A 22,194-nucleotide genomic window follows, 5' to 3' on the forward strand; every position below is an offset into this window, starting at 1 on the left:
TCGGAAATGGTTTGGAATATGCTTGATTCAAACCCGTTAAAACCCGATATAATACACCCGAGCCCGCCCGAAACCGACCCTTGCTCAACCCTAATGGAGAATATGGGGGAGTAAATTTCAAGGAATTGTCTATGAAAGGCGTTGTTTGATATAACTTTGTGGATTGAGAGTGTGGATTCTTGTTCTACAGTTGGTATGCTCGGATGCACGGATTTGCTGCTAGGAAGTGTAGGATGGTTAAAAACAGAGATGGGCATGTCATTCAACAGACATTTGTTTGCTTTAGGGAAGGTAAAAGGACAGAAACCGGTTCTGTTGGTGCAAAGCGTAAGCGATCTGTTAGAAAAAGACACACAATGTGAGTGTCTAGCTCATTTGCAGGTTCACGTTTGTAAGGTGGACAACCGTTGGCATGTCAGATCTTTTTTTGATGTTCATAATCATGTACTTGTCGGTGATAAATTTATTGGGTTGGCACCTGCACATAGGAGAATGTCTGAGGCTGAAATCACCCAAATGAACAACTTGAGGAAAGCTGGTATTAACGCCCCACAAGCCTATGGTGTGTTTGCGAACCAGATGGGGGGTATCAAAATGTGCCTTTTGGAGTCCAAGCAATGTACAATGAAGGATACAAAGAAAAGAATAAGGATGTGAATGATGCTAGAGGTGTCATTGGTTTCTTACGTAAGTTGAAGGAGAAGGATCTTGACATCTTTTGGAAACACACAAGTAATGATGATCGAAGGCTAGACAAGTTGTTTTGGAGTGATGGTTGCAGCCGTATGAACTATGCATTGTTTGGTGATGTGTTGGCATTTGATGCAACATATCAATATATATTAGAAAAGAACAACTTCTAGCATGACGTGTCGCTCTCACAGGCCAAGTTAGTGACGTGTCGCTCCCAGATTAATTCTCACCTAATATTTTACATGTAAGCCCTTTCTCCTTGGCCCCACTTGCCACATGTGCCCTGATTTTTCCTTACCTTATTTCTCCTTAATAAAAAAATACATTTTTAAATTTTAGATTTGATTAGGATTTAGGTTTTTTATTTCTTGACTTTATCTTAATTTATTTTTGATTTATTTTTAGAGTATTAATTAATTTTTATGGTATTTTTATTGAATTTTCGGATTTTTAATTAATTCCGGATTTTATGAGTTTTTATTGTGATTTGCTAGATTTTGATAGTTTTTATCTATTTTTATTTAGTACATTTTTAAATTTTAGATTTGATTAGGATTTATGTTGTTTATTTCTGTATTTTATCTTAATTTATATTATTATTTATTTTTAGAGTATTAATTATTTTTTATGGTATTTTTATTGAATTTTCGGATTTTTAATTAATTCCGGATTTTATGAGTTTTTATTGTGATTTGCTAGATTTTGATAGTTTTTATCTATATTTATTTAGTACATTTTTAAATTTTAGATTTGATTAGGATTTATGTTGTTTATTTCATGATTTTATCTTAATATAAAATCTGTGATAAGTGATTTAAATCAGTAATACATCCCATCAGCAAAAACCCTCTTAAAACCCTGCCTACCTCCACTATCTCCTCCATGGAATTCATCTCCTCCATGCAATTTTCATCTCATCTCTCCACTGAACGGAACCACCCTCACAAAATCGTCTCATCTCTCAACGGAACCACTTTGCCATCGACTTGCAATCGCATCCCTCCGATTTACTGCCTTGGACTGATTGGGAAGGTTGTAGATGGAGGTTTCAAATTATTTTCTTCCTTTGCTTGCATAATATGTTATGGTTTTTTTCAATTTTATTTTACTTTACCTTTAACTTTCATTCACTCATGTTTGATTTCAAGGTCAATTTCGTTCATCACTTGCCATGCTAATTTCAAATTCTTTTCTTCAGGTTTTTCAGCTAGCTGAAGATGAAACATGATTGATGACTCAAGATCTTATTTTGCTCTTATTTCAAGTAAGCCACGAAACATGTGAGACCAGTACTCATGGAGGTTTTTCTCAGTCCATTATATGTATATATTCACCAGATAAGAGATAGAGATGTGTGTTTGGTGTTGCACTACTGTGATGCATATGTATATATTCACCAGATAAGAGATAGAGATGTGTGTTTGGTGTTGCACTACTGTGATGCACATATAGTTTTATTGACTTAGTTCATCAATTCTACATCTATCTATCATCATTACATATATTAAAAGTCACTTTTCGAAGGCAATATTAGATTTTATAATTAATCATTTGTTCTACTATGGTTCAATTAATCAAACTTTAGTGTGATTGGAAGTCTTGCTTGCATGAGTGTGTAATTATCACATTACGATTTAGTATCAGCATATGTTTTTGATTTGGTTATTGTACTTTCAACAACAGTGCTACATAAAGCAAAGAGTTGTTTTAGCCGTTCAACAAATATAATGGGTCTAAAATTTCTAGAGGGGTTTTCTTCCATTCATCTTCTTTAGTAGCATGTGATTAGTTTCCCCTTACAAATAGATCTGATTGGTTATGGAAACCACTGGAAGGCCATAGCCAAAAAGTGGCTTCAATTCATTCTTTGGCTTTCATATCTGTCTGCAAATTTGATTGCTATCTTTGCACTATCACAGCTAGATTGATGTTGCACATATTGCTATTATGGTTGGTGGTCTTTAGTCTATCCTACTCTAACATGTCTATCAATCTCACTTCATGAGTTCTTGATTTTCTGTTACTTAGAATGCAGATACGGCTGGAAGCTGCTGATTTGGAAGCAAGTTTCATTTGAATTAGCATGAGTTCATATTAATTCATGTTAAAGTTGGACAACAATCAGGAATAGCACCTAGGATTGCTGCTGATTTGGAAGCAAGTTTCATTTGATTTTTTAATTAGAAATAAATATTTTAATGATTTAAATTCAAAATGTGATACCTTCTTACTTTATGAAGTGCTTTTTTATGCCAGAGAACAAACTCTGGTTGTAGTGAAAACAAAATTTGCATATGATGTTAGGTACTGTGTGGAATTTGTGAGTGTGTTTGTGGATAATTTATAAGAAAAACGGTGGTGATAGTAAGGTAGAGAAATCTGAGAGAGATTTTGATGTAAATGGAGATTTTTCTTTCTTATGAGATTGGACTTTTAACCCTTATGCACACCATTCGAAATTTCCATTACTATTATTTTCGACACTTAGGTCACTGACATATAATAATTAGGTTCTGATGTAATGTATATTCTTTGTAATGGAGAATTAAGTAGTTGTTTTTAAGAGTCTTTTATATATAATTCAGATGCAAACAGTATGCACTCAGCTATCACTTGAGCACTAGAGCAAGTAAAGGGAGCATACTACGACTGCTTTACTATTCTGAATTTTTTTATCGCAGAAATGCTCCCGTAAGTACAACAAGCTCAAAAGCAGAATAGCATGATGAAACTACTAGATATTATTAATGAACCAAACCTTTCAGTTCCAAACTGTCAAGACCTTCGCTAGAAATTTGTTCTAAAGTACGCCCATTAGTACTACTATAAGAGCAAAGCAACATGCTTCTTATATTGGGAGATAGACAAAAGCAGAGATTGCCTTAGTAAGCTTTCTCACCTGGATCAACAGAAAAAGCAACTGAAACTCAATCAATGAAAGTTGGAATGGCAAGGTTTACTCTTAAAGTCTTCGGCAGGAGGAGGATACAAGAGATCGACCTTGAAGCAAGCAAGGTATGGTGGGGTGTCATCATCTTCATCGATATTACCCACCAGATAGACTTGAGAAAAGACTTTCAGGCATCCTGAGAGTAAGGAGAAGCTGGATCTAAATGTATTAGAAAGAGCCTAAAAACTTTTATATATAGGAATAATATTTTACATGAAAATACTTCTACATAAAAATAAATGTTAATAAGATTTCATCGGAATTTTTTTTGTTACAAGAAAAACATAATATAATATAGTTTGATGTTAATTTTTTACTACATAATAATACAGTCCACTTTAATTTTTTTGTACAAATTATTATAGGAGTTAAATTCTCCTACGGGAAGAAATATATTTTAACAAGAAAGTACCTTCATTAAGTATTAATTAATGTATCAAATACAATAACAAATTTCACGGTACATTCTTTTTTTTCTAAGATTAAAATGTGTTCTGAATGCTTTATTGGTGATTCTTCATATCTATAATTTGTGTTATTGTCTTTAGGCTCATGAAGAATGTGAAACGACTTCATGTTGATATGGGTCAAACTTAGTTTATTTTATTGTGTAAAAAATGAACTCGCATAATCACGTACATAAAGAATCTTTTCTCTTTTTTTCATTGTAGATTAAATCAGCTATTGTTTATTAGTCATCATTATACCACATCCCCTAATATGTTTTGCATAATTTGAGATTTGGTTAACCAATTTTTTTATTAGTTATTCAATTGTACGAAGTTCAATCTATGCAACAAGGGTTTTAATTTAAGACTTTTTGTCTACTTTGCTCATCATTTCATACTCTTCTATTTCATCAGTTGTTTATTATATTTTTAATGATCAAGGTATTAATTGACCTATCAAATATAATAGATGTATTCCCCGTGCAACGCGCGGGTAAAAAACACTGGTAAGAAGAACAAGTATAAGCGTCCGTTGGTGGTATTCTCTGGTGTTAATCATCACAATCAGACCATTATCTTTGCTTCTGCTCTAGTCTCTAATGAGCAAGAGGAAACTTACGTGTGGTTGCTTGAGAATTTTTTGGATGCAATGGGAGGAAAAGTTCCAGTATCAGTAATCACAGATGAAGATGGGGCAATGTGGAAAGCAATCAAAAGAGTGTTTCCTACTGCGCATCATAGGTTATGCGCGTGGCATCTTCTTCGAAATGCGGTAAGCAATGTGTCAGATCCCAAATTTCTTCAATTGTTTACTAGATGTATGCTATAGGATCTTGAAATTGGAGAGTTTGAGGAAAGATGGATTCAAATGGTCACTGAACGTGGGTGTGAAGAAAATGAGTGGGTCATAGACTTGTATGAGCGGAAGGAAATGTGGGCTGCTGCACATATGCGGGGTCAATTTTTTGCGGGTTTTCGTACGACTTCAAGGGTTGAGGGGCTACATGCCCAAGTGGGGAAGTTTGTGAATTCATGGAACAACTTGTTAGATTTTATGCATAATTTCAATCGGTATCTCAGTTATCAGAGGCATAGGGAGCTTGAAGCTGATTTTGCATCTATGCATGGTGATCATGTTCCTCAAACACAACTTAAGAAGCTTGAATGGTCAGCCTCCAATCATTTCACAAATAACATTTTTAAACTAGTTTCTAAGGGTCTTCATAGGTCTTTGATGCTAATGGTTAATGTATACAAGCATACCTCAACTTGCATCATTTACTTTGTTTCGAGGTATTGTGTGTCCGGTAAGAAATGGATTGTCTCATTGTTTCCTTCAACCATGGTATTCAAATGATGTTGTATGAGAATGTAATCACACGACATTCCATGCGATCATATCCTTGCTGTTTGTGTTTTCCTAGACCTTGTTGAACTGTCGTCATCCCTACTGTTGGTTAGGTGGTCGAAATGTGCAAAAGACGAGATTGAATTACGTGGGGAAGATTCTGGTGCTTGGGACCCTCTAAGTCTTTGTAGACTTTCTGCTTTGAGGGAGAGTTGTAGGCGGTTGAGTAAAGTAGCTTGTAAAACCCCTGAATCATTTCGTGAGACAATTGACTTGGTGCTTGAACAAGCTCGGAAGTTAGAAAAACGTGATGTAGTGCAACAACCTGAAGTCAATATGAACACTTACAATACGGCTGAAAGATACATGCGCAACCCGGTTAGACCCCCCTGAAGAGGGCGCATGAGCAGCACATCACAAGGAAGGGGAGGTGGTCGGCTTACTTCCCACTGCAGTGTTTGCGGCGAATCAAGCCATAATCGTAAAACTTGTTTACGCCATACACAGTGAAGTAAGTCATTGAATTTTGTTATTATAGTACATTCTGTCAATCTTGTACTAAATAATTGTGTATTCAATTATTGTGACAGGTGCATAATTAACTTGGAATGGAAAAGTTAAATATGCTGGAAGCTGCTTCTTGTTGCACTCTTGGAAGGAAAAATGTATTATGCTGGAAGATGTCCGATGGAAGATGCTTGTTGGATTCCCTCTTTGTGTTTTATAGTTATTTGAGTCATGTTGGAGTCATGTGTTGTAATAATATTTGGAGTTTCTGTTGCTTGTTGTTCTTCAAGTAAAAAATTTAGTGATGTGCCTCCCGGATGTAAGGCCCTTGAATTCAACATCGTGGCATGTACTATGACACAAGGTCCTTAATGGTTAGATTATGCTATTAATTATTACATGGGTTCCAGATAAGTCTCTTCAATTCCAAATTCGTTTATATTATGGATGCATGATGGTTAGTTTAGAAAATCAAAATATACCACAAATTAATTTATATTATGGATGCATTCACTATGTGCAATTAGCTAAATGACTTTAATTAAGTAAAGTAACTGAAGTACAATATAATATATTCCATAATATATCTAATAAACTAGTGGAGAAGTAGTCTACTGAACTTTGATGACTTAGTGGTAAAATCATTCCTTGAACTGTCTCAGTACCCGGGCTCGAACCCTGCATGGGTACTTAATTTTTTATTTATAAAAAAATTGATTTTGGTTAAAATGAGGAAAATGAAAAAGCTAGCTTCAGCCAGTATTCGAACGCGGGACATCAAAGGTAGCAGTTAAGTTGCTTACCACTAGGCTGCATCATAATATTAGGTGGGGACTAGGGTGGGGAACAAGTTAAATTAAGTTTCGAGAGACCTAAAAGGAAGCGCTGAAGTGATTCTTTGGACGGAACAAGTGAACTTAAGTTCGGGGAGACCTAAAAGGAAGCGGTGAAGTGATTCTTGAAGGTATGAAAAACGATAGAAATGGGGGTTTGAATAGCGTTTTATAACTAAAAACTTAACCCACTTGAGATTTAAATAAATCTCTTCAATCACCAATGATAAAAGTGCAGAGATAAGAGATAAGGAAAGCACACAGATGATTTTATCCTGGTTCACTAGATAAATCCCTCAAGCTAATCCAGTCCACCCGTTAAGGTGATTTCTTCATTCTTAGAATGAAGGCAATCCACTAATCAGAGTTTTGTTACAACTGCACTTGCTACCTGCAAAGTGACTAACAATACACTGACTTAGCTATCACTAAGATTCACTCTCTTAGTCTTCTCTAGGATCCGATCAACCTTGATCTCCTAAAGGTAAAACAAACAACTGTTTGAAGGTTTTGGGTTTACAAATAAATGCTTCTTGGAAAGCTAATAGTAAACACACTTAGTTCTATTGAAGAAAGATTGCTAAGAAGATTTTTTAAATATTTCTTGCGCGTGAATAAGTTTCTTCGACGTCATCTTTCAATCTTCAGCCTCTTTATATACTCCAAGGATTAGGGTTTGAACGTTGCATGGAAATGCTACCGTTGGAGGGCAGATCTGGGATTTCCAGGTTCTGCTGTGGCTGAATCAGTTAGGTAGGGTCGTTAGGAATGGTACAATTGCTTTTGTACTTTGGATAGCGACACGACCTTTATCCTTGTTGACTTCTGATCAGAGTGACGCTTCATCTTGGAACTTGTGAAGTTTGATGATCAGAGTCAGAGGGAAGCTTGGATCCTCTGACCTTTGTACCTTCTGCTTCTGGACTCAGAGGAGAAGTACTTGGTCTTCAGAGCCAGCTTACTCTTGGACTTTAGAATCTTCACTACTCAGCTTCTGATCCTTCAGAGCTTCTAGTGAACTGAATCCATATCAGAGCTTTATGATCTTCAGATCTTCTGAAGCTTGATCTACTGTACAGATTGAACATAGTACGTGCGAAAGCGTTGCAGAGGTTACTCTTTGAACATTGTGCTTCTGAAATATGTGAAGTAGAACCAAAATCTTGGCCTGTCATTTGAACACTCAGAAAACAAAGTTAGAGTACCATAATTGTTCATACTTAATAGTTAACTTGTAATATCAAAACATAGAGTTGTACTACTAGATCAAAACTTGATCTTACAATCTCCCCCTTTTTGATGATGACAAAACCAAGTATTTTGATGAACAATTCTTAAACAATAAACTTAATTCACTCAGAGTTTAGAGCATAGAGATAAACTTATCCTGAGGTGAATGGTTTTATGTCGCTCATTCTGAATCCAAGTCACAACTTGATTCTGAGCTTAGCTCTCCCTGAATCTAGGACTTAATGAAAATATTAGTAATATCTAGATTCTGAGCTAAATAATACAAGAGTTCAGAGTAAGAATAACATAGATGAGATGAAATAATTAGAGCGCATAAGTATTCAGAGTCATGAGCAGAGTAAAGATATCAGAGTCAACTAATATCACTTCAGAGGAAGTGAAAATGTATTCCTTGTATTTGCCCAGTGACACATCTATGGTCATAAATGTGGAACTCTTAAATTCTCCAAAAGAAAAAGAAATCACATTAGCACAGCTTACACATCAAAAACAGGGTTATACTCCCCCATTTTGTCATAAGCAAAAAGCATGGGGCGTGAAAAACTTAGCTTGAAGTACAAGGTACTCCCCCTTAGAGAAGGTCTAAGTTTAAAAAGATGGAGAAAATAAAATTTAAAGAAAACGTATTTAATTAATGAATGCATATGCAGAAGATTAAATGAAGAGGTTGAACGTTTACCACCGGCCAAGGAGTTAAGGTAAACTTCTGTTACCAATAAATAATCCTCGAGAAACTGCTTCAACATTAACTTCTGTAGACTGAACTTAGCTGATAAATAGCTGTGAAACCATATCAGTCTTCACATCTCATTTTCACTTGAACTTAGAATTGCAATGGCATCCGTCATAGCATGCATCGAGCAGTTGAGGAAGAAAGCCTTTGATGAAGATCTCTTCATCAATGTACGCCATCCAGAGAAACCGAGCGTCTATACCCTGACAAACCGGCTATTAGGCAGGAGCCTAAGTCCAGAAATGGACAGCATCCTCAGACGCTTCCTCGGATTCATGGAAGAAATGCGGTTTTCAATCAAAAGTCCTGCCGGGCTGTAAGTCAGATCGATGGCTCTATACTGTTTAACAAAAGTCCTACCGGGCTGTAAGTCAGATCGATGGCTCTATACTGTTTAACAGCAAGAGGAAGAACAACATTTATAAGATCAGATTATCTGAGTTGGATTCTCAGAATGTGAAGTTCCTTCTTTCTGTTAATGAAGAGCAGTGGGTATGACATAGACGGTTAGGGCATGCCAGTATGAGAAAGATTTCTCAGCTGAGTAAGCTTAACCTTGTTAGGGGCTTACCCACTCTGAAGTTCTCTTCAGATGCTCTTTGTGAAGCATATCAGAACGGCAAATTCACAAAAGTCCCTTTCAAGGCAAAGAATGTTGTCTCAACCTCAAGGCCGTTGGAACTTCTACATATCGACCTGTTTGGACCAGTGAAAACTGAGTCTATAGGTGGCAAGAGATATGGGATAGTCATTGTTGACGACTATAGCCGCTGGACATGGGTAAAATTTCTAACCCGCAAGGATGAATCTCATTCTGTGTTCTCTACCTTCATAGCCCAAGTGCAAAACGAGAAGGCTTGTAGGATTGTGCGTGTCAGTAGTGACCATGGTGGAGAGTTTGAGAATGACAAGTTTGAGAGTCTGTTTGATTCCTATGGAATTGCATATGATTTCTCTTGTCCCAGAACTCCTCAACAAAATGGGGTTGTTGAGAGGAAGAACAGAACTCTTCAGGAGATGGCTAGAACCATGCTCCAAGAAACTGGCATAGCTAAGCACTTTTGGGTAGAGGCAGTAAACACAGCATGTTACATTCAGAACAGAATCTCTGTGAGACCAATTCTGAATAAGACTCCCTATGAATTGTGGAAGAATATAAAACCCAACATTTCTTATTTTCATCCCTTTGGTTGTGTTTGTTATGTTCTTAATACTAAGGATAGATTGCATAAATTTGATGTTAAGTCTTCTAAATGTCTATTACTTGGTTATTCTGATCGTTCTAAAGGTTTCAGATTTTATAATACTGATGCTAAAACAATTGAAGAATCTATTCATGTTAGATTTGACGATAAGCTTGACTCTGACCAGTCAAAGCTAGTTGAGAAATTTGCAGATTTAAGTATAAGTGTTTCTGACCAAGGCAAAGCTCCAGGGGAAGCTGAGCCAGAGGAAGATGAACCAGAAGAAGCTGGTCCCTCTGATTCACAAACTCTGAAGAAAAGCAGAATCACTGCAGCTCATCCTAAGGAATTGATTCTGGGAAACAAAGATGAACCAGTCAGAACCAGATCATCCTTCAGACCCTCTGAAGAGACCTTGCTCAGTCTGAAAGGATTGGTGTCTTTAATTGAACCCAAGTCAATTGATGAAGCTCTTCAGGACAAGGACTGGATTCTGGCTATGGAAGAAGAACTGAATCAATTTTCCAAGAATGATGTTTGGAGCTTAGTGAAGAAACCTCAAAGTGTCCATGTGATTGGAACCAAATGGGTGTTCAGAAACAAGTTGAATGAGAAAGGAGATGTAGTCAGAAACAAGGCAAGGCTAGTTGCTCAAGGTTACAGTCAGCAGGAAGGAATAGACTACACTGAAACATTTGCTCCAGTAGCAAGACTAGAAGCAATCAGACTGCTGATCTCTTTCTCAGTGAATCACAACATAATTCTTCATCAGATGGATGTTAAGAGTGCCTTCCTAAATTGTTACATCTCGGAGGAAGTCTATGTTCATCAACCCCCAGGCTTTGAAGACGAGAAGAATCCAGACCATGTTTTCAAATTGAAGAAATCTCTCTATGGTCTGAAGCAAGCTCCCAAAGCATGGTATGAGAGACTCAGCTCATTCCTTCTGGAAATCTCTCTATGGTCTGAAGCAAGCTCCCAAAGCATGGTATAAGAATCCAGACCATGTTTTCTGAGATGATGCAGGCTGAATTTGAAATGAGTATGATGGGAGAACTCAAATACTTTCTGGGAATACAAGTTGATCAAACACCAGAAGGAACATATATCCATCAGAGCAAATACACTAAAGAACTTCTGAAGAAGTTCAACATGCTGGAATCTACAGTTGCCAAAACTCCAATGCATCCTACATGCATCCTGGAAAAGGAAGATGCAAGTGGTAAAGTTTGTCAGAAGCTCTATCGTGGTATGATAGGATCACTTCTATACCTAACTGCATCTAGGCCAGATATCTTGTTTAGTGTTCATTTATGTGCTCGTTTCCAATCAGATCCGAGGGAAACCTGAAGGTATGAAAAACGGTAGAAAGGGGGGGGTTTGAATAACGTTTTTAAAATAAAACTTCCACCTTGAAGATTTTGACAAATCTTTCGAGAACTAAGTGCTTAAGATAAGAGATAGAAAAGCACACAAGGATTTTTATCCTGGTTCACTTGATAAATCCCTCAAGCTAATCCAGTCCACCCGTTAAGGTGATTTCTTCCTTCTTAGAATGAAGGCAATCCACTAATTAGGTAAGTGTTACAACTGCACTTGAAACCTACAAGTGACTAACAATTACACTGACTTAGCTCACACTAAGATTCACTCTCTTAGTCTTCTCTAGGATCCGATCAAACTTGATCTCCTAAAGGTAACTAAACAAACTGTTTAAGAAGAATGTTTACAAAGAATTTGCTTCTGAAAAGCTAATAGTAAACACAATGAATTCAGATGAAAGAATTCGTAGAAGGTTTGAATATAGCTTGCGCGTGTGTAATTCTTCCAACCGCATCTTTCAATCTTCAGCCTCTATTTATACTCCAAGGATTAGGGTTTGAACGCTGCATGGAAATGCTACCGTTGGAGGGCAGTTCTGGAAATTCCAGCTTCTGCTGTGGCTGAGAATGTTAGGTAGGTCGTCAGGATAGTACATTTGCTTTTGTACTTGGATAGTGACTTGACCTTTAAACCTAGTAGACTTCTGATCAGGGGAATGCTTCATGTTGGAACTTGTGAAGCCAGTTGATCAGAGTCAGAGGGAAAGCACAAATCCTATGACCGTTGTATCTTCTGATTCTGAACTCAGAGGGAAGTACATGGTCTTCAGAGTCATCTTGCTTCTGGACATCAGAGTTTCCACTATTCAGCTTCTGGATCTTCAGAGTCTTCTACACCATCAGAACATCTGAACCTTTAGAGTTTTTTGGTTGTCAGAACTTCTGGATCTTCAGAACTTCAAGTGACTGAGTCCATATCAGAGCTTGTATGACTTCAGATCTTCTGAAGCATTTCTACTATTCAGAGTGAACATAGATGTTGCGAAAGCGTTGCTTGGGTCACTCGTTATGCACAGTGCTTCTGATTTGTGTGAGATTGAATTGAGGTCAGAGCCTGTAAATAGCACACTCAGAAAAACACGTTAGAGTACCATAATTGTTCATACTAAAATGTTAACTTGTAATCATCAAAACATAGAGTTGTACTACTCGATCAAAACTTGATCTTACAATCTCCCCCTTTTTGATGATGACAAAACTAAGTATTTTGATGAACAATTCTTAAACAATAAACTGAATTCACTCAGAGTTTAGAGATAGAGAATAAAACTTATCCTGATGTGAATAGTTTATTTTACTCATTCTGAATCCAAGTCACAGCTTGATTCTGAGCATAGCTCCCCCTGAATCTAAGACTTAATGAAAACGTTAGAAATGTCTAGATTCTGAGCTAAATAATGTAAGAGTTCAGAGTGAAGGCGCATGACATAGATGAAATGAAATAATCAGAGCGCATAAGTATTCAGAGTCAACGATAAGTGGTATCAGAGTCAAATAGAATCACTTCAGAAGAAGTGAAATGTATTCCTTGTATTTGCCCAGTGACACATCTATGGTCATAAAAGTGGAACTCTTAAATTCTCCAAAATAAATCACACATCAAAAACTAGGTGTACTCCCCCTTTTTGTCATAAGCAAAAAGTATGGGGTGTGAAAAACTCAGCTTGAAGTATAAGGTACTCCCCCTCAGAGAAGGTCTGAGTGAAAAGATGGAGAAATAAACGTTGTAGGAATGAGAGTTACGCGAATTAAGGTAGGGAGTTAATGCAAAATAAGAATCGTTTACCACCGGCCACGGGAGTAAAGAGAAGCTTCAGTTACCAAGAACTTAACCTCGAGAAACTGTAGGAGCAATAACTTCCAAGGAGAGAATGAAGCTTATATAAAGCGATTTAGAAGAGGGTAAGCTTCACAAGTCGATCAATACATTAAAAGGAAATGGCATCATACATGGTTGCACTGGAAGAGCTCAGAAGGAAGGCCTTCGAGGAAGACATGTTCCTTAACATCCGGCACCCGGAGGGTACACGAACGATACACGAACTGACGCAGGCACTGCTTGATGAGGACCTTTGTCCAGAGCTGGAGAAGGATCTGAAGGAATTCCTTGCCTTTGTGGAGGAAATTCAGGAACTCAGCCAGCTTGAGCTGAGGTTGCTGGAAGAGAAAGAAGCTATGGAAAAGAGACTCAAGACGACAGAAGATAGTCTGGAGAGGGATGAGCTGAACGTCAACCTCAACAACATCCAGTATTCATTGGATCGTCTGGAGAAAGAGAGGGTAGAGCAGCGCCAAGAATGCAGAAGAATGAGGAAGGATCCTCCATTCTAGATTTTAGGGAAAAAGAAATGTATGATGTAAAAGCATAATTGATATGAATAAAGAAAAGAAAGTTTGCAATCACAAAGTTATGTATGTGCAATGATAAACGACAACTAACAAAGCATAGAAAATAATGCAAATTAAACAAAATAAAGTAGAATTAAAATTAAATTAAGTTAAGAAGGAAAACGAAAGAAATCCTAAGACTAAGGCTTGTCAGAGCGTCGCAGAAGTTCTTGAAGAATTTGCTTCATGTCCATCAGCAGAGTCTCATGAGAGTCGAGACGTTGTTCCATGATATCAAGTCTGGAAGAGCTTGACTGTGTAGAACTAGAAGGAACATTCTGAGCAGATTGATGAGCTAGAGTGGAATCAGAAGCAGCAGGAGTAAAGACCACTGGTGCAAGAGCTTGGAATCTAAGAGCTTCAGCTTCAGCTTCAAGTCTCTCAGCTTCTAATCTTGCATGTTCAGCTTGTGCAGCTGCTTGACATGCAGCTTCCTCTGCTTGCTCTTTCTTTCTTCTAGCCTCTTCAACAGCTTCAAGTAGCTTATTTCTTTGCTGTTGTTCATGCAGAGCCACTCTTCCTGTAAAACGTTGCCTAGCAGCCTCAATCCTCTGATCCCTTTCTGCAGTGAGATGACTCATCATAACAGGAACCTGAGCTACTAACCAAGTACTCAGACGATTCCATTCTTCAGCAACAGAGTCAGCATTCTCACTCAGGTCAGTGTGACCTTGTACATTGCGTAGCATCAATGAAGCTTCATGATTAAAAACACCGATGCACTCAGAGAGAGAGGTTGGCATGAGGTATGTGTAGGGAACAATGAAGAGGTTGGTTTCAGGAAAGGTTGGGTGATTGCTGCTGTTGGCCTCAGAGGCACCTTGGGGAGAGCCAATATCAAAAGTTTGGACATTTGGTTCAGAGGCTCCAAGGTTTGGTTCAGAGGTTTCAACCTGAGGATGTGGTGATCTAACCGAAGAGTGGTTAGACACAGAGTCTTCTGGCTCTGGTTGAATGGGCTCTTGATGAACTGGGTCAGGTTGGACTTGTTGGGCTAAAGGGTCCGCTTCATGCAAAGGGTCAGCCTGGATAGGATCATCTGGGTCAACTAGACGTTCTGGTCTAGGTCCAGGGTATCTCCTAGGGCTTGGTACTGTAAGGTAGTACTCTGGAATGGTTAGACACAGAGTCTTCTGGCTCTGGTTGAATGGGCTCTTGATGAACTGGGTCAGGTTGGACTTGTTGGGCTAAAGGGTCCGCTTCATGCAAAGGGTCAGCCTGGATAGGATCATCTGGGTCAACTAGACGTTCTGGTCTAGGTCCAGGGTATCTCCTAGGGCTTGGTACTGTAAGGTAGTACTCTGGAATGGCAGACACTTTTTCTTTCCTAACTTCCATAAATTTACGAAGTGATTCAGAGTTGTTGGAAGGTGAGGAATCAGCAACATTGATAGGGAATGATACAGGAATATAAGCAGTTGAGGAATCTGTATCAGTGGTTCTAACAACAGGACGTTCTGATGCTCTAGGGACAGAGTGATCAGACGTTCTGGGTTCAGGTTCAGAGGGTTCAAGAATAATGGGTTCTTGTTGAATGGTAATGGGTGAGGTTGGTTTAGAGAGACGTGGAGTCTGAAGCATATTCCACAGAGGGGCTTCTTCTTGGGAAGGTTGGAAAAATGAAGACCTTGGGGAATTAGGTGGAGATGTGGTTTGGGCAGCTGGTTGAGACTCTGGGATAGGGGCGAGTTGGATGGCTGTGCGGTTAAGAAGAGTAGAGATGGGGAGTGCATCAATTGAATTTAAATCATCATCAGATTCAATGACAGCAGACTTACTTGATGTACGCACGGCAGATCGAGTCACTCTGGAAGAAGTCTCCATTCTGATGACTGCAGCAGCAGGTTCCACACGTGTAGGCTTCTCCACAATTCTGACTTGTTTCTTCTTCTTCTTGGGAGGAGAAGGACCATCTTCATTATCACCATCATCACCATCATCAGGCTTGGTGGTTTCATCATGCTTCCTCTTAGGCTTGTCAGCCTTCTTCTTCTTCTTTAGAGGAACATCAGACTCCTCAGAAGATTCCTCCAAGACCATCTTTCTCTGAACTTTCCTCTTGAGAGGAGATTCAAACTCTGGAACTGGTGGCAATCATCTGAAGAACTCATCTACATCAATCTCAAACCCTTGTTGCTTTAGATCATCAAGGTAGCACAAAATAGCTTCTGGGTTGTCTGCTTGGGTCCACAGAGGGAAATCATTCAGAGGCACCCTTCTTTGTCTTACTTCATCAGAAGTATCTTCATGAGCAGGGGCTATCTTCTTCTTGATCAATCCCATCTTCTTCAGGGATGTGGATGTGAAGACATCACTAACAATTGTAGACAGATCCTCTGTGCATCCTGCCTTGATCAGATCTTCTACGAACTTACTCTCAATGAAGAGATCTGAAAGCAGTCTCCCAAAGGGGATGTACTTGATGATAGACTTGATGGAGGCAGTGGTTCTAGACTTCCTAATGCATTCTTTTAGGTAAAAGAACAAGAAGAAGGGAAGGCAGATCTTCCTCTTATCCTGAATAAAGAATAGCATTGCCTTCTGGCAGAAGTTAATGTAATCAGGAGAACTTCCCTTTGGCCTCTGGTTGATGCAGTGAAGCAGAATCTTGTGCCAGATCCTTAGCTTGGGATGAAGATCAACCACCTTGTAGTCGCTCTTGCCAGGTTTGTAGGTGGTGTAAAGAGCCTTGTTGGTTTCATCCTTGGTTCTGGGTTTCAACTTTGATTCTGTCAGTTGGAATCTATACCCAGTTCCAGTGTTTGCACCCAGCAGATTCACAATGGACTTCTCAGTGATGATTATCCTCCTTCCAGCAATGTAGGAGACCACTTGTGTATCATCACAGTCCGCGTGTTTCCAGAATTCCTTGACCAATTTGTCATAAATTGGACCTCTAAGCCTGTTGAAATACTCTTCCCATCCCTGAGCTTGAACTTCAGGACGCAGGTCATACCCATTTGCAGCTATATTATCCAGGTCGAATCACCATTCAGCAAGCACTTGGAGTTCTTCCGGAGCATAAACGCAGTGAACGGCACAGCCCCGTTCTGCAATTGGAATCATCTTCTCTGAAGCTTGACCTTGATTTGGATTTTCAGGACCCAATTGGCCTGTAGCTTGACCTACTACCATATGAGGAAACCTGGTTGCATCTGCAGCTTTGTTTCTGGTTTGTCTCACCATCGTGAAGTCGGTTAAAGGTTTTGGGTTGAAGGAGAAGGATGAATAGAGAGAGAGAGAGATCGTGGGTAGGAGGTTTTGAAAAACTGAAGAGAAAGAAGGTAAAACCGTAAGTGTAGGGGAACGTGTGTGTATAGTGGGTTTTGACAAATAACCGTTGTTGATTCAAAAAGCAATTTAAAATCAACGGTTAAAAATTAAAGATAAGATAGTAACAGTAAATACACCTATCACACGCAGGAGAGAAGCACATCAACATTCATTACAACAGACTGTCAGCACGGGCACAAGGAACTATGTATCAGAGATACTGACACACGTTTGCTGTCTCAGCTTCAGAGTCAGTACCAATGGGTACGTAAACTCTGATAGAGTTACCTTCTGGACTAGACATCTTCTGATGAAGAAGCATCATAGTCAGAGGTTCTGATCCATCTTCATGCTGGACAAAAGTCCATATTCAGATTTTTCAGAATGAAATTAAATCTATCCTCTGCTAAGGGCTTTGTAAAGATATCTGCCCATTGATGGTCAGTATCAACGAACTTCAGAAGAAGTACGCCCTTCTGTACATAATCTCTAATAAAGTGATACTTTACCTCAATGTGCTTTGCCCTTGAATGTAAGATAGGATTCTTACTCAATGAAATTGCAGCAGTGTTGTCACAATAGATTGGGATATTGCTCTCAAGGATTTGATAATCCTCCAGCTGATGTTTCATCCAGAGCATCTGAGTGCTGCATATTGCTGCTGAGATATATTCTGCCTCTGCAGTAGATAGTGCAATGGTTGATTGCCTCTTGCTTGCCTATGAGACTAAGTTGCTTCCCAGAAATTGACAATTTCCAGAAGTGCTTTTTCTCTCTATTCTATCTCCAGCATAATCAGCATCACAATAACCTGAAAGCTTATACTCTGATGTTTTCTTATACATCAAGCCAAGGTTAGTGGTACCTTCCAGATACCTTAGGATCCTCTTAACAGCGGTTAAGTGGGTTTCCCTTGGATCTGATTGGAATCGAGCACATAAATGAACACTAAACAATATATCTGGCCTAGATGCAGTTAAGTATAGAAGTGATCCTATCATACCACGATAGAGCTTCTGACAGACTTTACCACTTGCATCTTCTTTCTCTAGAATGCATGTAGGATGCATTGGAGTCTTGGCTACTGTAGAATCCAGCATATTGAACTTCTTCAGAAGTTCTTTAGTGTACTTGCTCTGATGGATATATGTTCCTTCTGGTGTTTGATTAACTTGTATTCCCAGAAAGTACTTGAGTTCTCCCATCATACTCATCTTAAATTCAGCCTGCATCATCTCAGAAAATTCTTTGCATAGAGATTGATTAGCAGAACCAAATATAATATCATCAACATAAATTTGCGCAATTAAGATATCATCTTTGTAAGTTTTGCAAAAGAGAGTCGTATCTACTTTACCCCTTACAAACTCATTCTCCAGAAGGAATGAGCTGAGTCTCTCATACCATGCTCTGGGAGCTTGCTTCAGACCATAGAGTGATTTCTTCAACTTGAAAACATGGTCTGGGTTCTTCTCATCCTCAAAACCTGGGGGTTGATGAACGTAGACTTCCTCTGATATGTATCCATTTAGGAAGGCACTCTTAACATCCATCTGATGTAGAATTATGTTGTGATTCACTGAGAAAGAGATCAACAGTCTGATTGCTTCTAGTCTTGCTACTGGAGCAAATGTTTCTGTGTAGTCTATTCCTTCCTGCTGGTTGTAGCCTTGAGCGACTAGCCTTGCCTTGTTTCTGACTACATCTCCTTTCTCATTCAACTTGTTTCTGAACACCCATTTTGTTCCAATTACATGGACACTTTGAGGCTTCTTCACTAGGCTCCAAACATCATTCTTGGAAAATTGATTCAATTCTTCTTCCATGGCCAGAATCCAGTCCTTGTCCTGAAGAGCTTCATCAATTGACTTGGGTTCAATTAAAGACACCAATCCTTTCAGACTAAGCAGAGTCTCTTCAGAGGGTCTGAAGGCTGATCTGGTTCTGACTGGTTCGTCTTTGTTGCCTAGAATCAATTCCTTAGGATGAGCTGCAGTGATTCTGCTCTTCTTCAGAGTTTGTGAATCAGAGGGACCAGCTTCTTCTGGTTCATCTTCCTCTGGCTCAGCTTCCTCTGGAGCTTTGCCTTTGTCAGAAACACTTATACTTAAATCTGCAAATTTCTCAACTAGCTTTGACTGGTCAGAGTCAAGCTTATCGTCAAATCTAACATGAATAGATTCTTCAATTGTTTTAGCATCAGTATTATAGAATCTAAAACCTTTAGATCTCTCAGAGTAACCAAGTAATAGACATTTAGAAGACTTAGCATCAAATTTATGCAATCTATCCTTAGTATTAAGAACATAACAAACACAACCAAAAGGATGAAAGTAAGAAATGTTGGGTTTTATGTTCTTCCACAATTCATAGGGAGTCTTATTCAGAATTGGTCTCACAGAGATTCTGTTCTGAATGTAACACGCTGTGTTTACTGCCTCTGCCCAAAAGTGCTTAGCCATGCCAGTTTCTTGGAGCATGGTTCTAGCCATCTCCTGAAGAGTTATGTTCTTCCTCTCAACAACACCATTTTGTTGAGGAGTTCTGGGACAAGAGAAATCATGTGCAATTCCATAGGAATCAAACAGACTCTCAAACTTGTCATTCTCAAACTCTCCACCATGGTCACTTCTGACACGCACAATCCTACAAGCCTTCTCGTTTTGCACTTGGGCTATGAAGGTAGAAAACACAGCATGAGACTCATCCTTGCGGGTTAGAAACTTTACCCATGTCCAGCGGCTATAGTCGTCAACAATGACCATCCCATATCTCTTGCCACCTATAGACTCAGTTTTCACTGGTCCAAATAGGTCGATATGCAGAAGTTCCAACGGCCTTGAGGTTGAGACAACACTTTTTGCCTTGAAAGGGACTTTTGTGAATTTGCCTTTCTGACATGCTTCACAAAGAGCGTCTGAAGCGAACTTCAGAGTAGGTAAGCCCCTGACAAGGTTTAGCTTGCTCAGCTGAGAAATCTTTCTCATACTGGCATGCCCTAACCGTCTATGCCATACCAATTACTCTTCATTAACAGACAGAAGACACTTCACATTCTGAGCCTCCAACTCAGATAATCTGATCTTCTAAATGTTGTTCTTCCTCTTGCTGTTAAATAGAACAGAGCCATCGATCTGACTTACAGCCCGGCAGGACTTTTGATTAAAGATAACATCATAACCCTTGTCAGCTAATTGACTTATAGACAATAAGTTATGAGTTAAGCCATCTACCAATAAAACATTGTCAATGCATGGACTACTATCTACACAAATAGTACCAGTACCAACAATTTTACCCTTTTCGTTGCCACCAAAGCCAACTTCACCTCCAGGCTTAAGTTTTAGCTCTTGGAACATACGCCCTTCTCCCGTCATGTGACGCGAGCATCCACTGTCCAGATACCATGACTGGTGTTTCAGTGGAGCTATCAAGGATATCTGCAACATAGATAATCTTATCCTTAGGTACCCACTTTCTGGGTCCTCTCTTGTTAGTTACCCCAGAGGTTCTGATCACCTTGGGTTTCTCAACATGGTAATGTAAGGGAATTTTTGCATGATATTTAGACATGGAGAAAGATCCCTTTTTAAGAGGGGTTTGGCAGCTTCAGCAGGTAAAGGATCAGGTAAAATGGTACCAGAGGGAACAAAGCATTCATACAAAGATTTAGCTTTAGGCATAGAAGGTTCATTTCTAATTGGTTTAGAATAGCCAATGCCATGCATTCCATTCCTGCTTACGCCATAGATCATTGAAGCCATTAAGCTTCTATCTACGCTTTTAGCCAGGAATCTTTGAAAAGATTTTTCATACTTAGATTCATGCTTACTATCAGAGGCATCACAGGCAATAACTTCTTCTAACTTAGCAATTTGATTTTTAAGCACATAGTTAGAATTTACTAAAGCATGGTTATCATTTTTCAAATCAGAAATGATTTTCTCATGTTCAGAAGGAGTCTTAGAAACAGCAGATAAGTTCTTTTTCAGCTTCTTATGCTTAGATAATAAAGAGTTATACTTATCCATGATATCAGACAAAGCATGTTTCAGTTCAGAGGTTGAGAAAGAAGCGAATACCTCATTTTCATCGTCTGAGTTAGGATCTCCTTCTGATTCTAAGTCAGGGTCAACAACATCCTTTGACTCTGCTCCTTTGTCTTTGACAATGGCCATGAGTCCTTGGACTTCACCATCAGAGTCAACATCCTCTGACTCTGATTCATCAAAAGTCACCATCAGACTTTTCTTAGTCTTGAAGTGCTTCTTTGGCCTCTTGTCCTTCTTCAATTTTGGACAGCCACTTTTGTAGTGCCCTGATTCTTTGCACTCAAAGCATGTGACTTCCTTAATTGAGGACTTCTTCTGACCTGAGGATTCAGACTTTCCTTTGGCCTTTCCAGAGCCTTTGTACTTGCTCTGTCTGTGCTTCCAGATACGGTTGAGTCTTTTTGAGATCAGAGTCAGCTCATCTTCATAAGAATCTTCTGATGCTTCTTCAGATTCTTCTGCTTCAGCTTGAAGAGCTTTTGACTTTTCTGCTTTAGCCTTCTCAGATTTGGATTTTAAGGCTATTGACTTCTTCCTCAGATCTTGCATCTCTGAGCGCTTCAGCTCATGACACTTCAGTATGCTGATGAGTTCTTCTAAACTCATACGCTCAACATCTCTCGTAAGCTCTATTGAAGTCACCAAGGGCATCCAACTTTCAGGAAGACTTCTGATGACCCTTATGACATGATCTTTTGTTGTGTAGCTCTTGTTGAGAGGTCGTATTCCAGCTACAAGCAACTGAAATCTGGAAAACATTTCTTCAATGGACTCGTTTGGCTCCATGATGAAGGATTCATACTTTTGGATCAAAGACAATGCCTTTGATTCTTTGACTTTCTTGTTTCCTTCATGAGACATCTTCAGGGATTCAAAGATGCCTTTTGCATACTCACGATCTGTAATCTTCTGGTACTCTTCATAAGAGATAGCACTTAGAAGAATTGCTCTAGCTTTGTGATGTTGTGAGTAAAGCTTCTTTTGATCTGCAGTCATCTCTGACCTTGGGATCTTCTTGCCTTCTTCATCAACTGGACGCTCATAGCCATCCACAATAATATCCCAGAGATCTGCATCAAAACCCAGAAAGAAACTTTCAAGTCTATCTTTCCAATATTCGAACCTTTGACCGTCGAACATGGGAGGCTTTG

At 38.9% G+C, this 22,194-nt stretch overlaps 1 protein-coding gene across 1 annotated transcript; it reads left to right on the forward strand.

Moving 5' to 3' along the window:
- The first annotated feature begins 249 nt into the window (after nt 1-249).
- On the forward strand, nt 250-6,042 carry LOC130719569 (protein FAR-RED IMPAIRED RESPONSE 1-like). Its single transcript, XM_057570188.1, has 6 exons — nt 250-538; nt 580-815; nt 4,661-4,864; nt 4,922-5,259; nt 5,554-5,818; nt 6,031-6,042. Exons 1-6 carry the CDS (start codon nt 250-252, stop codon nt 6,040-6,042), a joined length of 1,344 nt encoding a protein of 447 aa, XP_057426171.1.
- Nucleotides 6,043-22,194: the final 16,152 nt, after the last annotated feature.

Source organism: Lotus japonicus, chromosome 5 (genome assembly GCF_012489685.1).
Source record: "Lotus japonicus ecotype B-129 chromosome 5, LjGifu_v1.2".
Classification (NCBI taxonomy): Eukaryota; Viridiplantae; Streptophyta; class Magnoliopsida; order Fabales; family Fabaceae; genus Lotus; species Lotus japonicus.

Excerpts from the sequence above, each read along its gene's own strand:
- LOC130719569 (XM_057570188.1), top strand. The coding sequence starts at position 250 with ATGGGCATGTCATTCAACAGACATTTGTTTGCTTTAGGGAAGGTAAAA. Across the intron at positions 4,865-4,921 it reads GGCATCTTCTTCGAAATGCG|GATCTTGAAATTGGAGAGTT; the intron begins GTAAGCAATGTG and ends TGTATGCTATAG. Across the intron at positions 5,260-5,553 it reads CAACTTAAGAAGCTTGAATG|GTGGTCGAAATGTGCAAAAG; the intron begins GTCAGCCTCCAA and ends ACTGTTGGTTAG.